At 39.0% G+C, this 20,300-nt stretch overlaps 1 protein-coding gene across 2 annotated transcripts in view; it reads right to left on the bottom strand.

Moving 5' to 3' along the window:
- Positions 1-20,300, bottom strand: part of LRCH1 (leucine-rich repeats and calponin homology (CH) domain containing 1) — a 93,375-nt gene that overhangs the window by 47,148 nt on the left and 25,927 nt on the right. For both annotated transcript variants that reach the window (XM_011973579.1, XM_011973588.1), the window contains exons 3-7: positions 13,478-13,583; positions 9,109-9,245; positions 7,185-7,312; positions 5,391-5,454; positions 1,963-2,068 (exon numbers count right to left, since the gene is read on the bottom strand). In XM_011973579.1, coding sequence (XP_011828969.1) covers positions 1,963-2,068; positions 5,391-5,454; positions 7,185-7,312; positions 9,109-9,245; positions 13,478-13,583 — 541 coding nt within the window. The remainder of the gene's footprint in view (positions 1-1,962; positions 2,069-5,390; positions 5,455-7,184; positions 7,313-9,108; positions 9,246-13,477; positions 13,584-20,300) is intronic.

The following is a 20,300-nucleotide window of genomic DNA, read 5'->3' as shown; positions in this document are numbered from 1 at the left end:
TATGAGAAAAATAAGATTTTCTCTTACTTTTTAAGGAATGGAGAAAAGAAAGTATAAAAGAGGGCTTTTTTGCCCTCAGTAATATGTGACTATGTATTTCGTATTTCAAATCCAACACATATTGAGCAGCTACTAAATGGCAGGTATTATGCTAAACATTTTAGGGATTAAAAAATCAGCCAAATCTGACTCCTGTCCTTAAGTAGCAAATAATCTCAAGGACGTGTCTATGAGAAGGGCCACACAAAGGTGATAGCATGCCCAGATGGGGCACATCCACCTAGAATGTGTTCCAGGGGAGGTGGGGACACAAAAGGAACACCCTACACAACTCTTCCAACTGTTCTGAAGATGAAAAAGAACCATACTGGGCCACCCTTTAACACTCTGAACCAATGTAATACCCACATCTAGACGAGAGGGGGAAGACCCACTGGTAACAAATTATGTAATTCTTTTATTTGAAAAACATGCCTAAAATACCACCTCCTATGGTGCATAATATTACTAAGTTTATATGAATTAATGAAGTGGCAGTTATATTTGTATATAAAGCATACAGCTATGTTTTTAGACAACATATGGTTCTCATGATAATCTCAGGTAAACAGAAATGCTAAACTTAAAAACCTAAGTGTAAGAAGTGAAAGCAAACACTAAGGTTTGAGTGAACTTAAACAGCTCTCCTATCACTCATAAGAGCATATTCCAACTATTTATGAGAAGATCTGTATATTAATCCAGTTCTACACTATTCAGACATTGTGAAATAGTCTCACCACAAATGAGTAAAACTAAATGTTTGTATTTTCCTTAAAAGTCATTGGGAAACGGGGGCAATCAAAAAAATTGCCATAATGTTACCCAATGAGGGCTTCTAACCAAGATATGAAACGTATTAAAAGGATCTTGAAGGCACACAAGATACAGTGTTTAGTGGTCATTTGACGACTATTAAAGAGCCACTGAATTTTCAAGCTACACCGGACCTTTGATATTACCTAATCCAATCATCTCATTTACAGGTAAGGGAGTCAAGGTCACCTGACTGGGCCAAAGTCAGGTAGCTTCTTGAACACACACCTCAACTACATTTCCCACCCTCACGTGCAGTGCGATGTGGCCACGGGATGAAGTCTAGCTTGTCGGTGACGGGCACTCCTTCCAGGTCCAGTGCACAAAAACTCCCATGAGCAAACCTCCATGCTCCTCTTCTGGTTTAAAACAGATGGACATGAAAGTTTTGGAAGCCCTGTGTTAAAGATGTTGGAGTCATGGTATGAAAGGAGCTTGGGTCCTTGAATCAACACTCAGAGGGGAGTTGCCTGCCGATCACTAACTCCATTTGAACTTAATTTGGATTGTGTTGAGCCACGGAGATTTGGGAATCTTCTATTTTACAGCAGCTAGAGTTTTCCTAACTAATATATCTATCACATCAATATTTTCTTTCCAAGAATGGATTTTAAAAATTAGCCGAGCGTGGTGGCAGGTGCCTATAATCCCAGCTACTCAGGAGGCTGAGGCAGGAGAACCGCTTGAACCCAGGAGGCAGAGGTTGTGGTGAGCCAAGATCACGCCACTGCACTGCAGTCTGAGCGACAGAGCGAGACTCCGTCTCAAAAAGAAAAAAAAAAAGAATTTTATCTAAGTCTTCAGAATGAGACTAGTTCTACTATGCACTGTAGTAAGTAGACTACACACACATCAGCTGTGTGACCAATGGCAAGTTACTTAAACTCCCTGAGCCCTGGTTTTCTCACCTATAAAATGGAGATGATTAGAGTATCCATCTTAGACTTTTAAATTTTAAATGAGATCAACTTCCCAGATGAACACAGTGCCTGCTACACAGGAAGTACTCTAGAAAGATTATCACTGCCCTATCTGTGCACAGGTTATTTTAAACATAACATGTGAAACTGAAAAGCAAGCACTCTCTCCACATTTCCATTCTCAGACCTTTAACGGGGCTAAGGCGGTGGCACGAGTCCTCCTTGATGATCTGTTCTTCTTCCATGATATTCGACATTGGCACATTGAGGCTAACGGTGTCTTCGTCAGAAGGCTAAAAAGATACAGTGCACTGTTTAACTCAAGAGAAGTGTTATCAATGTAGATAAGGAGAATGCTATGTAATAAAACAACATCCTGTGATTCTCACAAACATCATATTGAATATAAGTTGCCAGATACAAAGGTCAATTCCACTATTTAAGTTGAAAAAAATGCAAAACTAATCCATGGTATTTAAAATTAGGATAGAAGTTGTTCTTGGGGTCGGGGTGGGGCTTTCTAGGGTGCTGGTAAAGTTCTGTTTGTTGAACTGGCAGCTGGCTACATGGGTGTGTTCACATCGTGAAAATTAATGGAGCTGACACTTACAGGCTTCTCTGTGTTCTCTTCTGCTTTAAGCTGAAATCTTGTCAGGTACTGGTATATGGTTTGGTTGTATGTCCCCTCCAAATCTCATGTTGAAATGTAATCCCCAGTGCTGGAGGTGGGGCCTGGTGGGCGGTGTTTGGGTCATGGGGGTGGATACCTCAGGAAGGGCCTGTGCTGTTCTTGCTATGCATTCATGTGAGATCTGGTTGGTTAAAAGTGCATGGCACCAGCCAGGTGCAGTGGCTCATGCCTGTAATCCCAGCACTTTGGGAGGCTGAGGCCAGTGGATCACAAGGTCAAGAAATCGAGACCATCCTGGCCAACATGGTGAAACCCCATCTCTACTAAAAATACAAAAATTAGCTGGGCATGGTGGCACGTGCCTATAGTCCTAGTTATTCCGGAGGCTGAAGCAGGAGAATCGCTTGAACCTAGGAGGCAGAGGTTGCAGTGAGCTGAGATCACGCCACTGCACTCCAGCCTGGCAAGAGAGCAAGACTCCGTCCAAAAAAAACACAAAAAACAAAAAAATACAGTGCATGGCACCTCCCACATTGCTCTCCCCCAACCATGTTGCTCTCTTGCTCGGGCTGTCACCGTGTGACAGGAGGCACTCCCTTCACCTTCAACCCTGACTTCTGAGGCCCTTGCCAGAAGCAGTTTCTGGTCACATGCTCTGTGTACAGCCTGAAGAACTGTGAGCCAACTAAATCTCTTTTCTTTATAAATTACCAACCCTCCGTTATTTCTTTATAGCAACACAAGAATGAACTAATACAGGTGCCTGTCTTATTTCTCTATTTTAGGCTGAGGAAGCTGCATCACATATATAAAAGTGCTAAAGAACTGTAGTAGTTAAAAAGAACTGCTCTGTGTGATTTTTGGAGTAAAGCTTTGGCTTAATAATTGGATTAGTTTTCTCTGAGGGTTTCCTTTCCCACAGTAGCTGATGACGTTTATTCAGAAAACCTATGATTCTGAATGAAATATGGAGCCTGGTTTATTTTCCTCTGTCTCCATTTTACTGTTGCTACTTAGGGAATAGCTTTCCAAATCTCAAAAATCAGGAACCTCCATAAAACACATTTCAGGAGATTATGGCTTGCTCCTAAATTCTTGAGGTATGGTTTTCAGAGTCTGTCCTTGTTTACTTTTGGACATATGTACAGATTGTTTAGAAACTGGCAGAAATCAGGCATGCATTTCATTCATTCAACAAATATTCATAGAGCTCCACACTTTCCTGTTTATCTTGATAAAAAGATGTTTTTAATTTCTCAGTGACAAACGCTACATCAATCAATGACAGCAGCCAAAGAAAAAGAATGAGGTGTGATCCCTGAACCCCAAAATGTGATCTAAATGGGAAGTAACATCACCTGACCACAGATGGTAAAATCTTTGCCAAACCAAGTGAAAATAGGAAGCTATGTAAGATAATTCAGAATGCTTATCATTCTAAAAAATAAACTTCTTGGAGGTGTACTTAAGAAAGGAGGCTGTAATGTAAGACAAAGAAAGGCCAATGGGAAGATGTGTGCATTTTTATTCTGTTGAATATAATCTTTTCTGTATTCCTTTCTCTTTCTACCCACCTCTCATCTTAAAAATGTAGCACAATTCCAAAGATATGCATCTAATTAAAAGGCATCGAATAAATCCTTGGGCTCCTTTTAGAATGATATTAGCATCCTACTTATGCTTAAGTGAGAACAAAAGGATAATGAAGTTCTTCATGTAATGTTTTATTAATGAGTTTAATTAGAGAAAGCAGGGTCTGTTTAATTTAACAGAAAATATGCTTAGGGTGAGTAATTTCTGAAACAATGGTCCATTTGCGAGGACTTAGGAGTTGAAGAGGATGAACTAAAATGCAACTAAAGCAATGTGTTTAGTATCCCCTCTCCCACTGAAACACAGTAAACTATTAATGTGCTTCCTATGGGTTATTTTTTTTTTTATTGACACTGGCCTTCTCTGCCTACTAACTCTTCTTCCTTTCAAAATGTTCTACATTAGAAGGATTTTTAAAGAATCCCACTTTTTAATACACTGCTATATACAGCATTTTGTGAAAAATAAACTCAAATACCTTAGCTACCTATTAAAATTCAAAGACTTGAGGAGACTTGGAGAAAGGTTTTTTTCCTGGAATCATACACAGAAAAAATGTGAGTTTCTTTGATGGGGTAATTGGCCTATTAACGGCAATTTCAAAGAGTATTATAATGTTTCAAAACTCAGTAACTACAGAAAGTAACTTCCCTCAAAACAAGAAGAGCACCTGATACTTTTCCTACCACTCCTTTCTAGATCTCTGAGGCCAAGAAGCTCCATTTAATGGTACGTTAGTGTTAGATTTTGGGGACTCTAATAGACTACGTGTGAGATAATAAATCAGTTATCAAAGCATTATTTATAACCACTGTAGGAAGTTCTAATGTGTGAGGCCTGTTAGCTTACAAGTAACCAAACTTTTATCCAATTAACTGAACAGATCTAAGAACAGAACACAATCTAAGAGTCTGAGGAAAATAAACATTGTTATAAAAACTATAGCTACTCATAAATGCATTTCCTGTGGGTCAATTACTAACATAAAATGTACAGTTGATTCCTTAACATTTATGCATATGTATAACAATGTTTTTCTAAATTACTCTACTACTGAAAAATAAGCATATTTATAAAAGTGCTTCATAAGCACTTGCATACTACTTAGCCACTTTGTAATATTTATTGGACACTCAATAATATTTTAGATAATGTGTAGGAGAGGAAGATACACACTCTACTCTTGAGGCATTTACAAAAATATAAAGATGCAGAATAAGCTAACAACAGCTAATATTTATATAACACTTCGAGGATTTCAAATAGCTTTTACGAATATCACATACTCTCATACAAATGAATCAATGCCCTTTAACAGAAAGGAGTTCAATGAACTCCTGGGAAATATGTCTAGAAGTACAGAAGGAAAAGAATCTGATCACTAACTTTACCTCGGTGGCAGATAATCGCTTATCTCCATTGTCACTTCCAACTCCTGAATCTGAATCCTTCTTGCTGAGATAGATGCCATCAATATTGAATTCATTTAAAAAAGATGAAAATCACAAAGTTCACACCAAGATACATCAATTTATATTCTAATAATAATTTTGCTATGCACATTTTTATTATTACTGTAAGGCAACAAATCAGTCTAGTATTAAAGAATATTAAGACATGGACCTAATGAAAATCAGACGGTAGCACAGTCTAAACACGGTATAAGATAAAATTCTTTGTGTTCAGGGTTTCATGGGATTTATGCTCTAATCAAGTGGCTTGCTCTTAGATGTCAAGGTGTTTCTTAAAAATAGTTACCAATGTTCTTATTTTACTGAATCTAGCAAACCACATAACTGCTTTTACCCCTTAGGTTATGAAATGTGATTACTTTCAATAATTCTGTAAATTTTTATCCAGGGATTAAGTACATAAAACAGTGGATACATATTTTAAGCATTATATAAAAGTAACATTAAGGTAGTCAGAAATTTTACATTTACTTATGTAGCAAAAAGTGAAGGAAAAGATTTCTGCAGTGAAGGCTTCTTAAAAAGAACCTGCATTTCTATAACTGCGATCAGTGAGGGAACGTTGTTTTTTGGAAGTTCGAGGCTTGATTTATGCCACAAGAAGCTCTAGGATGTGTGAAAAGGTTCTAACATTTCCATTTGAAACAGGAAGTGGCAAAAAAAACTACACATACTGTATTTTTAAAAGACCAAAAATAAAGCCTTCATTTTTTTCTTAACGTTGTTCTGGAGGCATATTCAACATTAATAATTGCTAAAACGCCATGTCTGGGCTCAATATAGTTATTCTGATAAGTAAAAAATATCCACATTTGTATTCTAGATCTTATTTATAAGTATATACCCACTTACACAGGAAGAACTGGTTATTGATTAGGAGACAGTAGATGATATTTGAGATATACCAAAATATTCTCAATAGCATCAGTTTTTGCTTTCATATCCCAATAGTTTCTCAACTTCTTGCTTTTTTTTTGTTTGCAAAATTTTTAGTATTATTTAATTTTATACAATAAGCAAATTGACAAAATGAGAATAAAATACAAAAATAAAACAGTGTGTATAGACCTAATTTTTAATGCAATCACATTATAAATGCCACTGTGAAGCCAAAAACCTCCACATTTGATATTAGTGTAGTGACATTTAAATGGTTCATTTTCTCTGATAAACATCTGACCTGGAATATACAAAATTATGTTAATTAATTTACAGTAAGACGATCTTGCTAATAGTAGCAACTTTAAATCTTAGGCTGTAAAACTCATTTTATATATATTGGCATTTTACATATATTGGCAGTTGATGTTAGAACTGAAGGGATGATTTTAGTTTACTATTTAAAAAGTTACTAAATTTTATTTTTGCTATGTGAAAGGATCTAGAACAAAAAACTAAAACACATACGGGAAGATTATCAGTTTGTTGTTACAGGCACAGAAAGTACCAATTTTAATTATTACAAATAGAGAAAGGTAATTTTTGATAGAGCTTTGCTCCTGATTTTGAAAAATCCTAGTTTTGTTTGTTTGTTTTTTCTCAACTTCTTGTTTTAAACACAAATTAGGTGAGTAAAGCAAATTGTTTTGTTTTGCTTTGTTCTCTGCAGACACCATGGTGACTTAAAACAAACAGATTTTTGAAGTCAGCTACCTGGAGGGCCTTGGCCTAGGCAAATTTTAAACGGGGGCTTTGAATGAGGGCATGACTCACCCATCTTCCACGTGCTGGTGTAAATGTGGCCTCTCCATGGTGTGGAGATAAAGGGAGTCAGTTGTCTTAATCTGGCATGCTTGTATGCTCAGATACTTAAATATGTGAACTTTGCCCTTTGTGCAAATCTATGAAGAAATTAATAGTAATCATATTCATTTTTCAATGACAAAACAAAATGTAAGTATCAAATCCTTACTCTGTATATTTCAATTTTCCCGATTTCATGTCAAGTAACACCCTACCCATGTACACTAAATCCGCCCTTAGAATTTTGGGAATCATTCCCTCCAAATTCTACTTCGAACAGAAAACCATGCTTAAGCAAATTTCCCATTTTTTCTTGCATTAAACTATAAAAGTCTAACAAAAATGTATTCAACTATATACAGTATAAAAAGTATAAAGTCAGATGACCAGCCTGGTGAAATTCCAATTACAAAAGATGAGAAAAGCACAATTATTTTCGAGCCCATAGAAAACAATTCGGAGCCTAAAAATAATTGTAGATTTAAGAAGCTGTTAAATTATTTAAAAAGAAAATAAACTTCAAAATATTTACATGGTTAAGCATCTGAAAGCATAGTACTTCATTTTTCTCTCATGCAGTTTAATATCTGAGCTTGAGACCTGTCTCTAAATAATCAATAACCATGTTTAAATTCCATTTTCCAGCTAACATTTAAATAAGGAATATATGGCTGGGAGCAGTGGCTCACGCCTGTAATCCCAGCACTTTGGGAGGCCAAGGCGGGCGGATCTCTGGAGGTCAGGAATTCGCGAGCAGCCTGGCCAACATGGTGAAACCTCATCTCTACTAAAAATAAAAAAATTATCCAGGTGTGGTGGCAGGCGCCTGTAGTCCCAGCTACTCAGGAGGCTGAGGCAGGAGAATCGCTTGATCCTGGCAGGCAGAGGCTACAGTGAGCCGAGATCGTGCCACTGCACCCAGCCTGGGCGACAGAGCGAGACTCTGTCTCAAAAAAAAAAAAAAAAAAAAAAGTCAATCAGTGTACTCCATGAAAAAAATCCAAATAAAATGATAAATAATAAGACATTTAATTCTGGAGTTGGAGTGATTAGCATAGTCAGCCAAGTGCTGGTAAATAGATTTGATGCAGCAGAAGACAATTTATTGTTTCTCACATTCACTCAAGGGTTACCTGTGACTGTTTATAATGAAGTTTTATTCAGTATTATTCTCTTCAGCAGAGAATCAGAAAACTGGCCTTCGGAGAGCTGCTTAAGCACTATTGATAGCACTGGGAATCAGAAAACAATACCCCAAAATGAAGGCCTCAGAAGCAAAAGTTTTTCTCTGACCTCCCCTGCCCTCCTGCCTCTCGGTCCCATTCTCCCAAGGAAGGGAGCCTTAGAAATTTGAATCCCTCTTCCCCAAAGCTGGTCATAGAAACCAGAACCCCTTTAAAACCTCAAAATATTATTTGAACTTTCCCTCTGCCTTTCTGTGTAAAAACTGGCCATAAAGAAATTATCTGACCTCGCTTGTCTGACAGTAGGCCAACAAGAACCCCCATTCCAAAGAGGGTCCTGCGCCACACCCAGAAGGAAGGGATGATCCTCAGAGAGCCCAAGAAGAATCCAGAGAGACAGGCCCCGCTGGGTTTCCTCACTCAGTCTATTAACGTGAGATCATACTCTTTTTGTCCAATCATATTTCTACATGGCTGTCCACATTTTGTAAGCACAAAAATGGACAATTTCCCCTGTATCTTTGGGTCTTCACTCTGGAAGCTTCCACGTACATGTTAATAAATTTTGCATGCCTTTTCTCCAATTAATCTGCCACTTGCCAGTGATGAGTGATTTTCAGCAAACTTTCAGAGGGTGAAGGGGAAATTTTCCCTTGGCCCCTATAACAGCACATCCCATGGGGCATTGGCTTTGCTGCAAGACCCCTCACCTGTGCTGGAGGAGACTGCAGAGGATTATTCTCAAGTAGCAACACTTGCAGCTGCTTCATCTCTCTAAAACAAATTGGAATCACGAGCACTTTGTTGCAGGAAAAGTCAAACTTTACCAAGGGAAGATCTACAAGTTCTAAAATAATAGAAAAAAGAAAAAAAGAAAGAAAAAACCTTAGAAAGCAATCAGATTAATGGCTGATCATTCAAAAATTAATGTTCTGCTTCTCAGGAAAAATATAATTGAGTAAAATCAAAAGCAAGTTGTACATTAGGAATACATGGTGTGTGTACACAACATTTTACCACAAGAGGGAAAATCTTTCATTGCATGCCCCAAAGTTTTACATTGTTGTTAGTTCTGATAAAAACTGGAAACACTTGACATTTACAATATCCATTGTTTAAAAAGACTTTTTTTTTCCAGCAAAAAAATCACGCAAGCCACATCACACAGGACATGTTTATGTTTTAACTTCAAACTGTTTCCCAGTAGCATTCGCTAGCCCATGAGTAATATGTTAATTACAGAATATTCTTATCTAATCAATGTATCTGGGCTGGCATTATCCCAGAACTAGCTACACTAAATATATTCATGAGTTTTTCAACCGCATTTTAAAAAAATAAATGTTATCCAATTCAGAATTTTCCAACAGGCCCTGTGATCCTGGTATGATGAGACTTTATTCTACAGCTTTTAAAAAGTCTTCTGTAGCTCCACTCAGAAGTCAGAACATTACATTTAGCTTAAAATCCCCACCCACTGGCACAGTAAACACTCAGTAATTTCAAGCATTCAAAGTGACATTGGCAGCTGTTAGGAATAAAGTCAAATATATGCCATAGAGCAAAGAGGCTAAGCCATGCCAGACATCTAGGGCGATGCAGGCAAGCCACTGAGATCTGTGTGTGGGGGGCTATGAAGGGTTCACTCCAGAACCAGGCCTCGGAACTTTTGTTATGGGATCTGTTAAGGACTCAAGTAGTTCTAAAGTGGAAGAAGGGCAAGAATTAGACAAAGAAGAGTAACTCAAGGCACTGACCTGGAGTAAAAATTCACACTATTTCTCCTCTACCCCTACACTGCTCTTCGGTTTTCACTTTACTCAGTTACGTTATGTCAAATTCCAGCAGGAAAAGATTCTAGTAACCAGTACCTCTCTCAGAATCCGAAGCACTCTGGGAATGTAAGGGACTGTCCTTGGTTCATAGCTTAGTGAATTACTTTGTCTTAAAGAAACGAGGAATGGAACTAAAATTCTAGAGGGGAGGCAGAAGAGCATCTAAGGCCGCAGGTTCCAAACTCAGGTCCATGATAGGTGGGCTGTGCAGGAGAAACTCAGGAAGTGTGTTTTTGAAAGAATACAGACCCCTGGACCTGAAGCCAAGGGATCTGTATTTTTTAAATTGCCCTGAGTAGTTAGTTCATTGCTCAAACCCAGCTTGCCTCCCGTCTGGCAGGATGGGGGATTGACCTCAGGCCACACTGGTCCTGGAGGACACTGGAATCATGAAAGTGAAAGGATAGGAAAAGCAAGATCCCCTTTCACCTCACAGCTTGTTTGTAAGATGGTTAAGAATCATGAAGATTCCGTGATAAGAGGAACACCTCCTAGCGGTTGCCCCCGGCAATATCAGCCTACCTCCGAGATGGTTAACTAAAGTTAGGTTAGCAAATCACTGGAAAACTTTAACTGGACTCTGGATCTTTAGCAATTCTTTGCCACTTAAAATGAAGACTCTTAAGACTAGAGGGCCAAGTTCATGGAGAACACAGCAGAAGAAAACTTACAGGTAAATAAACTGAGTAATGGTTTTATAATGACCATTTCGTTTCTAGTTCCAGTTTGGAACACAATTGCCATCATAGTTCAGGAAAACAAGAACCAGACAGTTTCACAACAATAAAATGAAGGAGAAAATGATAATTTTGCAGTGCCAGTCCAGGAAAAGTAAAAAAATGTGGAGTAGGAAAAGGGAGTAAGAAAAAAAGAAGCAGAAGAACAAATCCCACTCTCTCCCCACTGCTAAGAGAGGCAATGAATGGCTATTTTAATCCTCTGTTCATTCTAGTTCTAGAAAGAATAAAATATGGTCTTCCTATTGCAGTTGTTGTAGTAAAACCACCACAAAATTGATATGAGTAATTAGACCACAATTTTGGTTTTTTTTTTTTTTTTTCATCCTCAAATTGAAAGCATACGAGGAAGGGTATCCAAAGAGGAAAAACATATAAGTAAATAGGGGAAGTCTTCACAGTCACTTACTGAAAGTATTTTCAATGGTCTTTTATCAATAGAGTTCTCCAGAGTGAAGCAAAAAGGAACCTGATACTCAGGAAATTATTCTTTTTAAAAATTTTTCAGTAAACTGAAGTTTTAGCTTTGAGTATATTTTTAAAATATCAAAACTGAGAAAACATAATTATGGAATAACTGATCTTTTTAAGGGAAAGGAATGCTTTTAAGGTAAAAAAAAAAAAAAAAAGAGGAACTAGTGAGAGACAAAAATCTAGATTTTGTGAATATACTTTCTTTCCACGTTTCCAAACTATGACAGGCATTTGCAAAATGATCACATTAATTTTTCCTTTTGAAAATGAGAGTTCAATTATTTCTGACATTTTCGCAATAATTAACATGGGAGCTTAAGTTTACGTGAAAGTTTTCTTTAACTCATAAAAGGTTGTATGCATATAAATTTGCTGTTAATAAGCTTTCCTTTTGTGTTTGCTTAAACCTAATACAAGTTTTGTATATCTAAAAAATGAGACTGTACGAGGACAAAATGAAAAATCAATCAATATTTTTAAACCAAGTCATCTCAAGCACTCAAGTAAAAAATGCTGTTTCTCATTCTGCTTCCCTAAAATGCTAGTCAGTATGAGGAAGGTGAAAGACGGCAAGCGGACCCGAACCTCCCATCTACAAAGCACATTACATTTTCCAAAGTTCTTTCCCTTTCATGAGATCCATTCTCTTATTATGAAGCATTTCAAGCCAAAGATCAAGATGCAGAGACAGGATAATTAAAATGAGGCATCCATAAATTGCTCCATTCATGTCAGATCAACCAAATGCTGACTGTTTCCAAATACTACAGGGTTTTGCTTTGAGAAATATTTTTAAATACATGTTTGAAATCGGCTAAGTCTAGAGACTTTAAACAAAAACAATGGAAATCAATGTGATCTCTGAAAACCAGAGTATGCTTTGGAGAAAACATTCAGGGTTCCAGGACTCATCCGTTCATTCCTGATCCAGGTCCAAACCGAAACACAAAATGCAGAGGCACTACCCTCTATGAGGCTGCTTTCATGCTCTAAATGGTACGCAATTTCTGAATAAATACATACATCTTCCTTGAACTCTACACACTACCGGATAGTCATACTACGGAAGCCCACGGCTGCAAAGCAGGGCTGTCTGAGTTCTCAGCGTTCATGTTAGGTGCTTGGGAGCCACGTCTCAATGCTGAGGTTCTGCAGCCACCACTGGTGAAACTTACCGAGACCACCAGTGAGACATTAGTCCAAGTATCACTCCAGCAGAGGCAGCACCCTCACCTCAGAAAAGATTCTAGACACTGGAAGTTCCCAACCAGTGCTCCCAGATCCCCAAGGCTAGAAATCCTGACAGACAGGATCTGTAGAACAAAGCATGTCCCCAAAATTTCACGTTCCAAAACGTCACATACCCATATCCAAAACAATTCACGTCACCCCCTGCGATGGGCTGGCTTGAGTCCTTCCAAAATTCATATGTTGAAGTCCTAACCTCTATTACCTCAGAATGTGATTGTATTTGGAGATAGGGTCTTTAAAAGGGTAATTAAGTTAAAATGAGGTCATGAGGGCAGTTCTAATCCTTGGTGTCCTTGTAATAAGAGGAGATGAGGACACAGACATGCACAGAGGGGAGATGATGTGAAGACCCAGAGAGGAGAAGATGTCACCCACAAGCCAAGCTGAGAGGCCTCAGAAGGAACCAACCCTGCTGGCACCTTGATCCTGGCATCCAGCCTCCAAAATTGTGAGAAGATGAAGTTCTGTTATTCAAGCCACCCCAGCTGTGGTTCCTTGTTACAGTAGTAGCCCCAGCAAACTAATACACCCAGGTCCACCCCCGTGCCCCACAGCATTACCTAGGGGAATAATTTTGTTACCGTAGCCCTTGACTAAAATCACAGCCTGAACACCACTTTTTTGTTATCTGCGTGTGAAATTCAAATCCTAATTATTAGTAGTAGGCATACACACACACACACACACACGAAAAGATCCACCCTCTTCACAAAAGTAAATCCCCCCAAAAATAAAATAGTGAAAGTCTCCCATTTTCTTCATTTTCCCTCTTTCTTTTTTACCTTGTGGTAAAACTTTAAGGTAATTTCTTCTGACATTCAGTTCTCGTAGAGATTTCAACTGACCTATCTGCTGGGGCAACGCTGTGATCTCGTTGCAGCTGACATCCTGTATCAAAAGCAGAGAGAGAAATAATAAACATCTTTTTCCAGGAAATCAAGCATTTCATGTGAAATCTCCTTAAGGAATTTAAATATTTGGAAAACTACACAGGTACACTTTTATATTCATCTCCAGGTCCCTAGCAATAAGACTCAGCACAGAGAAGAAAAAGTTGAACGTTTTAAACTCCCTCAGAGGAGAGAAAAATGGAGAAAGGGTGGACATTAGTAGCATTCGGCAGCTGCTTCACCAGCCTCTGGCCTGCCACTTTGACATGCTTTGATTTTACTGAATTCTCACAACAAACCCACTGGACAATATTACTAGCCTAATATGTACAAATCAAAAAGTGGGGCTCAGAAAAGTTTAGCCAGTCGCCCAAAGCATGCAAGTGCCAGAGTTAACACTAGAAATGAATTACCAGCTCACAGTTGAGCCACTGTCCCACCGTGCCTCTAAATAGAAGACTACAATGCATCTTATTTTACCAAACTCTCACATATTGCAGTGAAAAACTAGGATATTAATGCACTCTTTGGATGCACTATTTATCTAAAATGGAGTTCTTCACCACAGGCTAGAAACCTTACAGCTGACCACCTTGCCATACATTTCACAAGCAATTCTTGTCTTCTTTGCTTTAGGAAGCAAGTACGCAATAAAGCCTTGATTGGAACCCCCTCTTGATACATGCGAAATGGAGGCCTTGACATTTATAATCTTCTATATCCTTAGGATCTCTCTGAATCCCACTCTTCCTCTTGGCTCTGGGAGTTGTGCTGGGTTCCTCACTCCCCCACCCACCCCCAGCTACTCCTACAGTCAGACCAGTGCTCTCTCTTAGAGTTGGGTGCTATCATGATCTCCTAACTGGTTTCCATACATCAGTCTCTGCCTTGGATGCATCCTTCACAGAGCGGCCACAGTGCAAATGCCATCATGCTGTTCACCAGTTTAAACACTTGTGGAGGCTCCTCAACAACTATAAAGTCCAAACTGGGCAGTAAGGCCAGTGTCTATGATGAGGTCTGTCCATTTCTCCAGCACCATTTCTCTGAATGTCCCTCCTCACAACCTACACTCAAGCAATGTTACTGCTTCTGGCAGTTTTCAGTATTTGATAATTTCCAAACTTGTTCATGCTCCTTCCCTGCCTGATATGCCAGTCCCCAATATTGTCCTCTTGTCCCACTGACACATTTTTAAAGACTTAATTCAAGCCTCAACCTCTTTCGTGAAATCTTTCACGAGGCTTCCCCCACCTCTCCCACTCTGATCTAATGCCCAGGGAGACACCACTTCTTCCTGTGTGGTCTTTTAGATAGTGTGTCACTGTAAGTCATTTGCTCATGGGTTTATATTCCCCTTTAAGCCTATGAGCTCCTGGATGGGAGGGACCAAGTCTTATTCATTCCATCCTCCCAGTGCCAGGTAGAGTGCCAAGTAAGGGAACAATAAATGTTGGATCAAACTTCTAAAATCCACTTACGGTGACACTCCATAATCCTGTGGCTCCTTCTCCAGGACCCTGGGACCCAGGATGCTCCAACACACACACTAAATCCCATGCAGGTCCCACTTGGCATCACAGAACTAAAGATATAAATGATTCCAGTGAGATCAAGGCCTTAAATATCCCACTTTACTTTTGAACCTGCAAAAGCTCTCCCCTTTCACCATAGAAGGCAGCAAAGCCTCATTTCAGAAGTCTGTTTCACTTTCATTCAAATAAGATGAACTCATCATCGACCAATCCAGTGAACAGCCCCAGGCTCCACATTTAGACCAGGCCGTACACAACACAGTTGATCCCTGCCCTCTAACCTGGTCTCATCGAAAAAGCTTCAGGTAATCTACCAACCTGTCCTCGTCATGACGATGCTCAATGGATATTACCCGATGAAGAGGAACAGTATCACTCCTGATAAAAAGGAATGAAGCTGTCCTCTATAAAGGATGAGTGTGCACAGTGCAGACACTTCACCAAGCTTCTCTGTACAGCAGTCTGATGGGGGAGGTGGGGTGACATGGGCTGAGAGCACCACATGTTCAGTGGCATCAGCCCCAACCACTGTTGCTATATCCCTCCTGGCCCAGAAAAGTCACACACAAGTTTGAGAACAACACTTCTAGTGTTTAAAACAAAAACAGAAACAAACTCCACAAGCACATCTGCAGAGACAAAAACATCGAAGGAAGTAATTACAGAATTAGGAGGTCCAGAGATTGTGTTCAGTCACTCTCAGCCCCTCGCTGAGTCAGTAAATCGGCCTGCCTTTCTGAACGCATTTCCACACGGGAGGAGAGAACAGTGAAATGCCATCTTTTCCCAATTACTGGGGCCTTTGCTCAGTCACAGGAGCCAACAATCAAATCCTTTCAATGAAAGCTTTCTTTGCCTTAACTAAGTTACAAATAAGCAAAAGGTGCCATTCCGTCCTATTTTAAGAGTCCTCACACAAATACTACACAGGTGAGTCCTAGAAATGCAGGAAATCAAATCCTTCTATGGAACTCATGACCAGATACAATCACTTTGGTGATGTTGTTGGCAGGAGAAGTGGGCGTGCTTGTGGGGAAGAATTAGAAGGAATGATTTTCCATCTCTAGAGAAAATGGATGTTACTGGCATCTAAAACAAGTTTTTTTAAGTCTTGTGAATGACAGCGTGAGAAAGATCCTTACATAAATTATGGAAATCACCGATTTTCAATACGAAACTGACAATTTCCAGAAGCTTCAAAGACACAATTTTTTAAAACAATCTTTCCCTTAATAAATAAGGAGGGAGGAGAGGAAAGCAAAAAGATAACAGATATATTTAGGTAGCACGTTATTCACAGCATGAGATGAAACTAAGCCTTATTCCATTTTTTAATGTGAACTATACTCACCTTACTCTTTGCTGGTCATGCTTGAGTTACCCAGGAAATCAAAATATGCTGTTTCTCTAAACGTAAGGTGATTTTTTTCCATGTATGTTTCTAACATAATAGCTTTATTAAAAAAAATCAACTCCCCCTAGCGATATTTGAAAACTTAGTTAGCACTAGGGAAAATGGTCACTCAATTTACTTTAAAAAACTTCATGTAACGATAAATACAAGTTTTTTTCCTTCTGACTTACAGGACAGGACATCTGTAGACAATTCGAAACACAAAGTCCAATTGTCCATTCACATTTTGGAGGGTATATGGTGAAGGTCAAATTATTTTAATAATAGTACTCTACACTGTTGTCAATTACTTCCTGTCCTGACAAAATAATGGGGGGAAAATGCCCAAGCAGATTTAGCATGCAAGATAACATTTCACTATTGTGTAATCAATATTGTAGAAAATAATGCAAAACTCTATTCCCACAAGTCATTGAATCTTGCCACATTTTAAAGAGGCTATAAATTCATCACAAAAATAAAACCCCATGGGTCACTGTCTTAATTAGCTGGGGGATAAGGAGGAAGAAACAGGAGATAATAGTCTAGGTGTTTGGGGATAAAACATATCCGTTTTGAAAATGTAAAAGCAGTATTTCTAGAATGGCCTTGTTCTCTAGAACACTTTTGTTCAAATTCAGCCTAAGCTAAGGTATGAATTTTATAGACTGATTTAAAGAAGATACGATTTAGGAAAATGAATGTAAATAAAAACAACACGAATGCCTCACACTTCTGCAATTAGTAAGAATTTATCGGGTTATAAATTCCAGATTCAGTTACTTATTAAAATAGTCAAATGAATCCCTTCTGAATTTTCTATTAGCCCTAAGCTATGTCTTAGAGAATGATTCCAAACTTCAGTGAAATCATAGCACCCTATAGTAAGTACTACAATACCACATATGCGCAGGCAGATCAAAAAGAATCATGAGCATGTTATAAATATTTACTGAATTTATTCTTTTTGATACAGAAACAAATCTAATTATAGTAAGATAAATATTCAAGCTTAAGTTTTTTATAGACCAGCCCGTCTAACTTTGTCATTTAGATAAAAAACAAAATAGAGAATTTGCACTGTGACTTAACACATACTGATTTTCCACCGGTCATCATGCTTTTAGGTAACCAAAAGAAAAACTTTAGAAATAAGATTCTCTCCTCATCATAATAAAAAGAGTCTCTAGAAGTATTAAAACCATGTTGGAGATTAATATATTTGTGTTACTAAGTGCCCGTTGCTAACTGACGTTCAGAATGCAAAAATAACAAGGATTTAAATTAGCAAAATAAATTCAGGGATTATTAAACTAGGTTATGCTCACTTTCAGAAAGTAATATTGTAAAGAAGACTAGACGCTTTTGGCCTTTTTTTTTTTTTTTTCCCCTGAGACATTGTCTCGCTCTGTTGCCCAGACTGGAGTGTGATGGCGTGATCTGGCTCACTGCAAACCTCTGCTTCCTGGGTTCAAGCGATTCTCCCACCTCAGCCTCCCAGCTAGCTGAGATTACAGGTGTGTGCCACCACACCTGGTTAATTTTTTTTTTTTTTGTATTTTTAGTAGAGATGGGATTTCACCATGTTGGCCAGGCTGGTCTAAAACTCCTGACCTCACATGATCCACCCGCTTTGGCCTCCCACGGTGCTGGGATTACAGGTGTGAGCCACCATGCCTGGCTGACTAGAAGTATTTTTTTAAGGAATGATATCTAGTGAAAACCAACATAGGCCGGGCACGATGTTTCATACCTATAATCCCAGCACTTTGGAAGGCCGAAGTGGGCAGATTGCTTGAGCTCTGGAGTTTTAGACCAGCCTAGAGAACATAAGGAAACCCTGACTCTACAAAAAGATGTTAAAAAATTAGTCAGGCATGGTGGCATGCACCTGTGGTTTCAGCTACTCGGGAGGCTAAGGTGGGAGGATTGCTTGAGCCTGAGAGGTCAAGGCTGCAGTGAGCTGTGACCATGGCACTGCATTCCAACCTGGGTGACAGAGTAAGACCCTGTCTCAAAACAATAAGAAAAAAGAAAGAAAGAAAAAAAAAACATAGATACTGTGTCAAGACGATCTTGGTTAGAGAATTGTTCCAGTAAGACCAGACCACACACTGGAACTGCAGGTGGTATTTATACAAGTGACCTTGCTCTGATACTTAGGTTTTCAAAACCTTAGTATGGTAATACAGTTTGAGCTGTATTTTTGTAAGAATCTAGCTCTTTATTTAATTGAAAAAATGCAAACATTCTGACAGAAACTGCAGTCTACTAATATTAGCCTCCTATCATGTAGCCATGCCCTTTTGTGGAAGTGCATTTTGTATGACTCACTGTGTAACTTTAGGGAAATGTCTTACCCTTTCTGTGTCTCTATCACAAGAACAGGTAAGGATTAAATAATTCTAATTATCCTCCAACAGGAGGAAAGTCCATTAGCTACATCAGAGATAATGAAATTATTTTAGTAGAAAAACAGATATGTAACTAACTGGGAAATGTCAATTTTGATTTCTTAATAGTAAAAAACCCTCAATGCCTGTGGTCAGAACTCACTGTCTTTTTTTTTTTTTTTCCCCCCCGAGATGGAGTCTCTGTCACCTAGGCTGGAGTGCAGTGGCACAATCTTGGCTCACTGCAACCTCCGCCTCCCAGGTTCAAGCAATTCTCCTCCCTCAGCCTCCTGAGTATCTGGGATTACAGGTGCACGCCACCAAGCCCAGCTAATTTTTGTATTTTCAGTAGAGGCGGGGTTTTACCATGCTGGTCAGGCTGGTCTCGAACTCCTGACCTCGTGATCTGCCCGCCTCAGCCTCTCAAAGTGCTGGGATTACAGGTGTGAGCCACTGCATCTGGCCAGAACTCGCTGTCTTAAAAAGAAAATATGTTCATTTAAGCTTGAAATTTTCTCAAGAAAGCTCTGGGATGACAAATTATCATCTTTCAACACCAGTGTCTTTTTCCAGAGCAAAACTCTGTTGCACAATTCTCCTACATTTACAAACACACGGCCTACCCCACTGCTCTTCAGAAGAAAGGCAGAAATGGAAGCACAGAGGGACTTGAGCAAGCCCTGGGTTTCCAATCACCCCACAGAAACCAGAGGTTAGGAGGCGTCTCCAGAGACCATGAATGGACAAACAGCATGGCGAGCACGTGAATTTATGCCTCCGCCGTTATCTCCCTCAGAGACTGGAACGCTGCCCATGCAAATAATGAAGAAGGGATTTTCCTCAGCACCTGCTCAGTAATCAATCTTTGAATCCAAACTCTCCACACAACCAAACATTTCATGAAAAAAGAATAAAAAATAGCATATCCAATCAAGGCCAGGAAATGCACCTTCCAACTAGTCATTTCTTGAGCCAGGCCTTGTGAGGTTTTTGATTAGAAAAGCAGGTTTTAGACCAGTGATATTGTGTTCTCTTATGTGAAGGTAAGAGCTAGAAGACATGATTTTCACACACTGTGTGACTTCAGAGAGGACAGAATTGTGAAAAAAAAAACCATCTCTAGACCACAACATGTCACCATATACAGGGAACCAACGAGAAAACTCTTAGATCTTTGGCAAATGCCCCATAAAAGGCTCTCTATTTGATTGTGTTCTAACAGTGTGTTTGTTTTTACAGCTGCCTGTTAATTATAACACATGGCATTTCTACAGCATCTCTTAACAAATATACCTCATCCATCAGGCATGGTTTAGCAGTAAAAGAACCATGTTTTCAACATGTTAACAAGGTTTTAATGAGTAAAATGAGATTCAGCCAACACAAGTCTACAG

This window comes from Mandrillus leucophaeus, unplaced genomic scaffold, assembly GCF_000951045.1.
Source record: "Mandrillus leucophaeus isolate KB7577 unplaced genomic scaffold, Mleu.le_1.0 Scaffold1002, whole genome shotgun sequence".
NCBI lineage: Eukaryota > Metazoa > Chordata > Mammalia > Primates > Cercopithecidae > Mandrillus > Mandrillus leucophaeus.
Note: the sequence above shows the minus strand (reverse complement) of the source record. Positions and strands in the feature narration are given on the sequence as shown.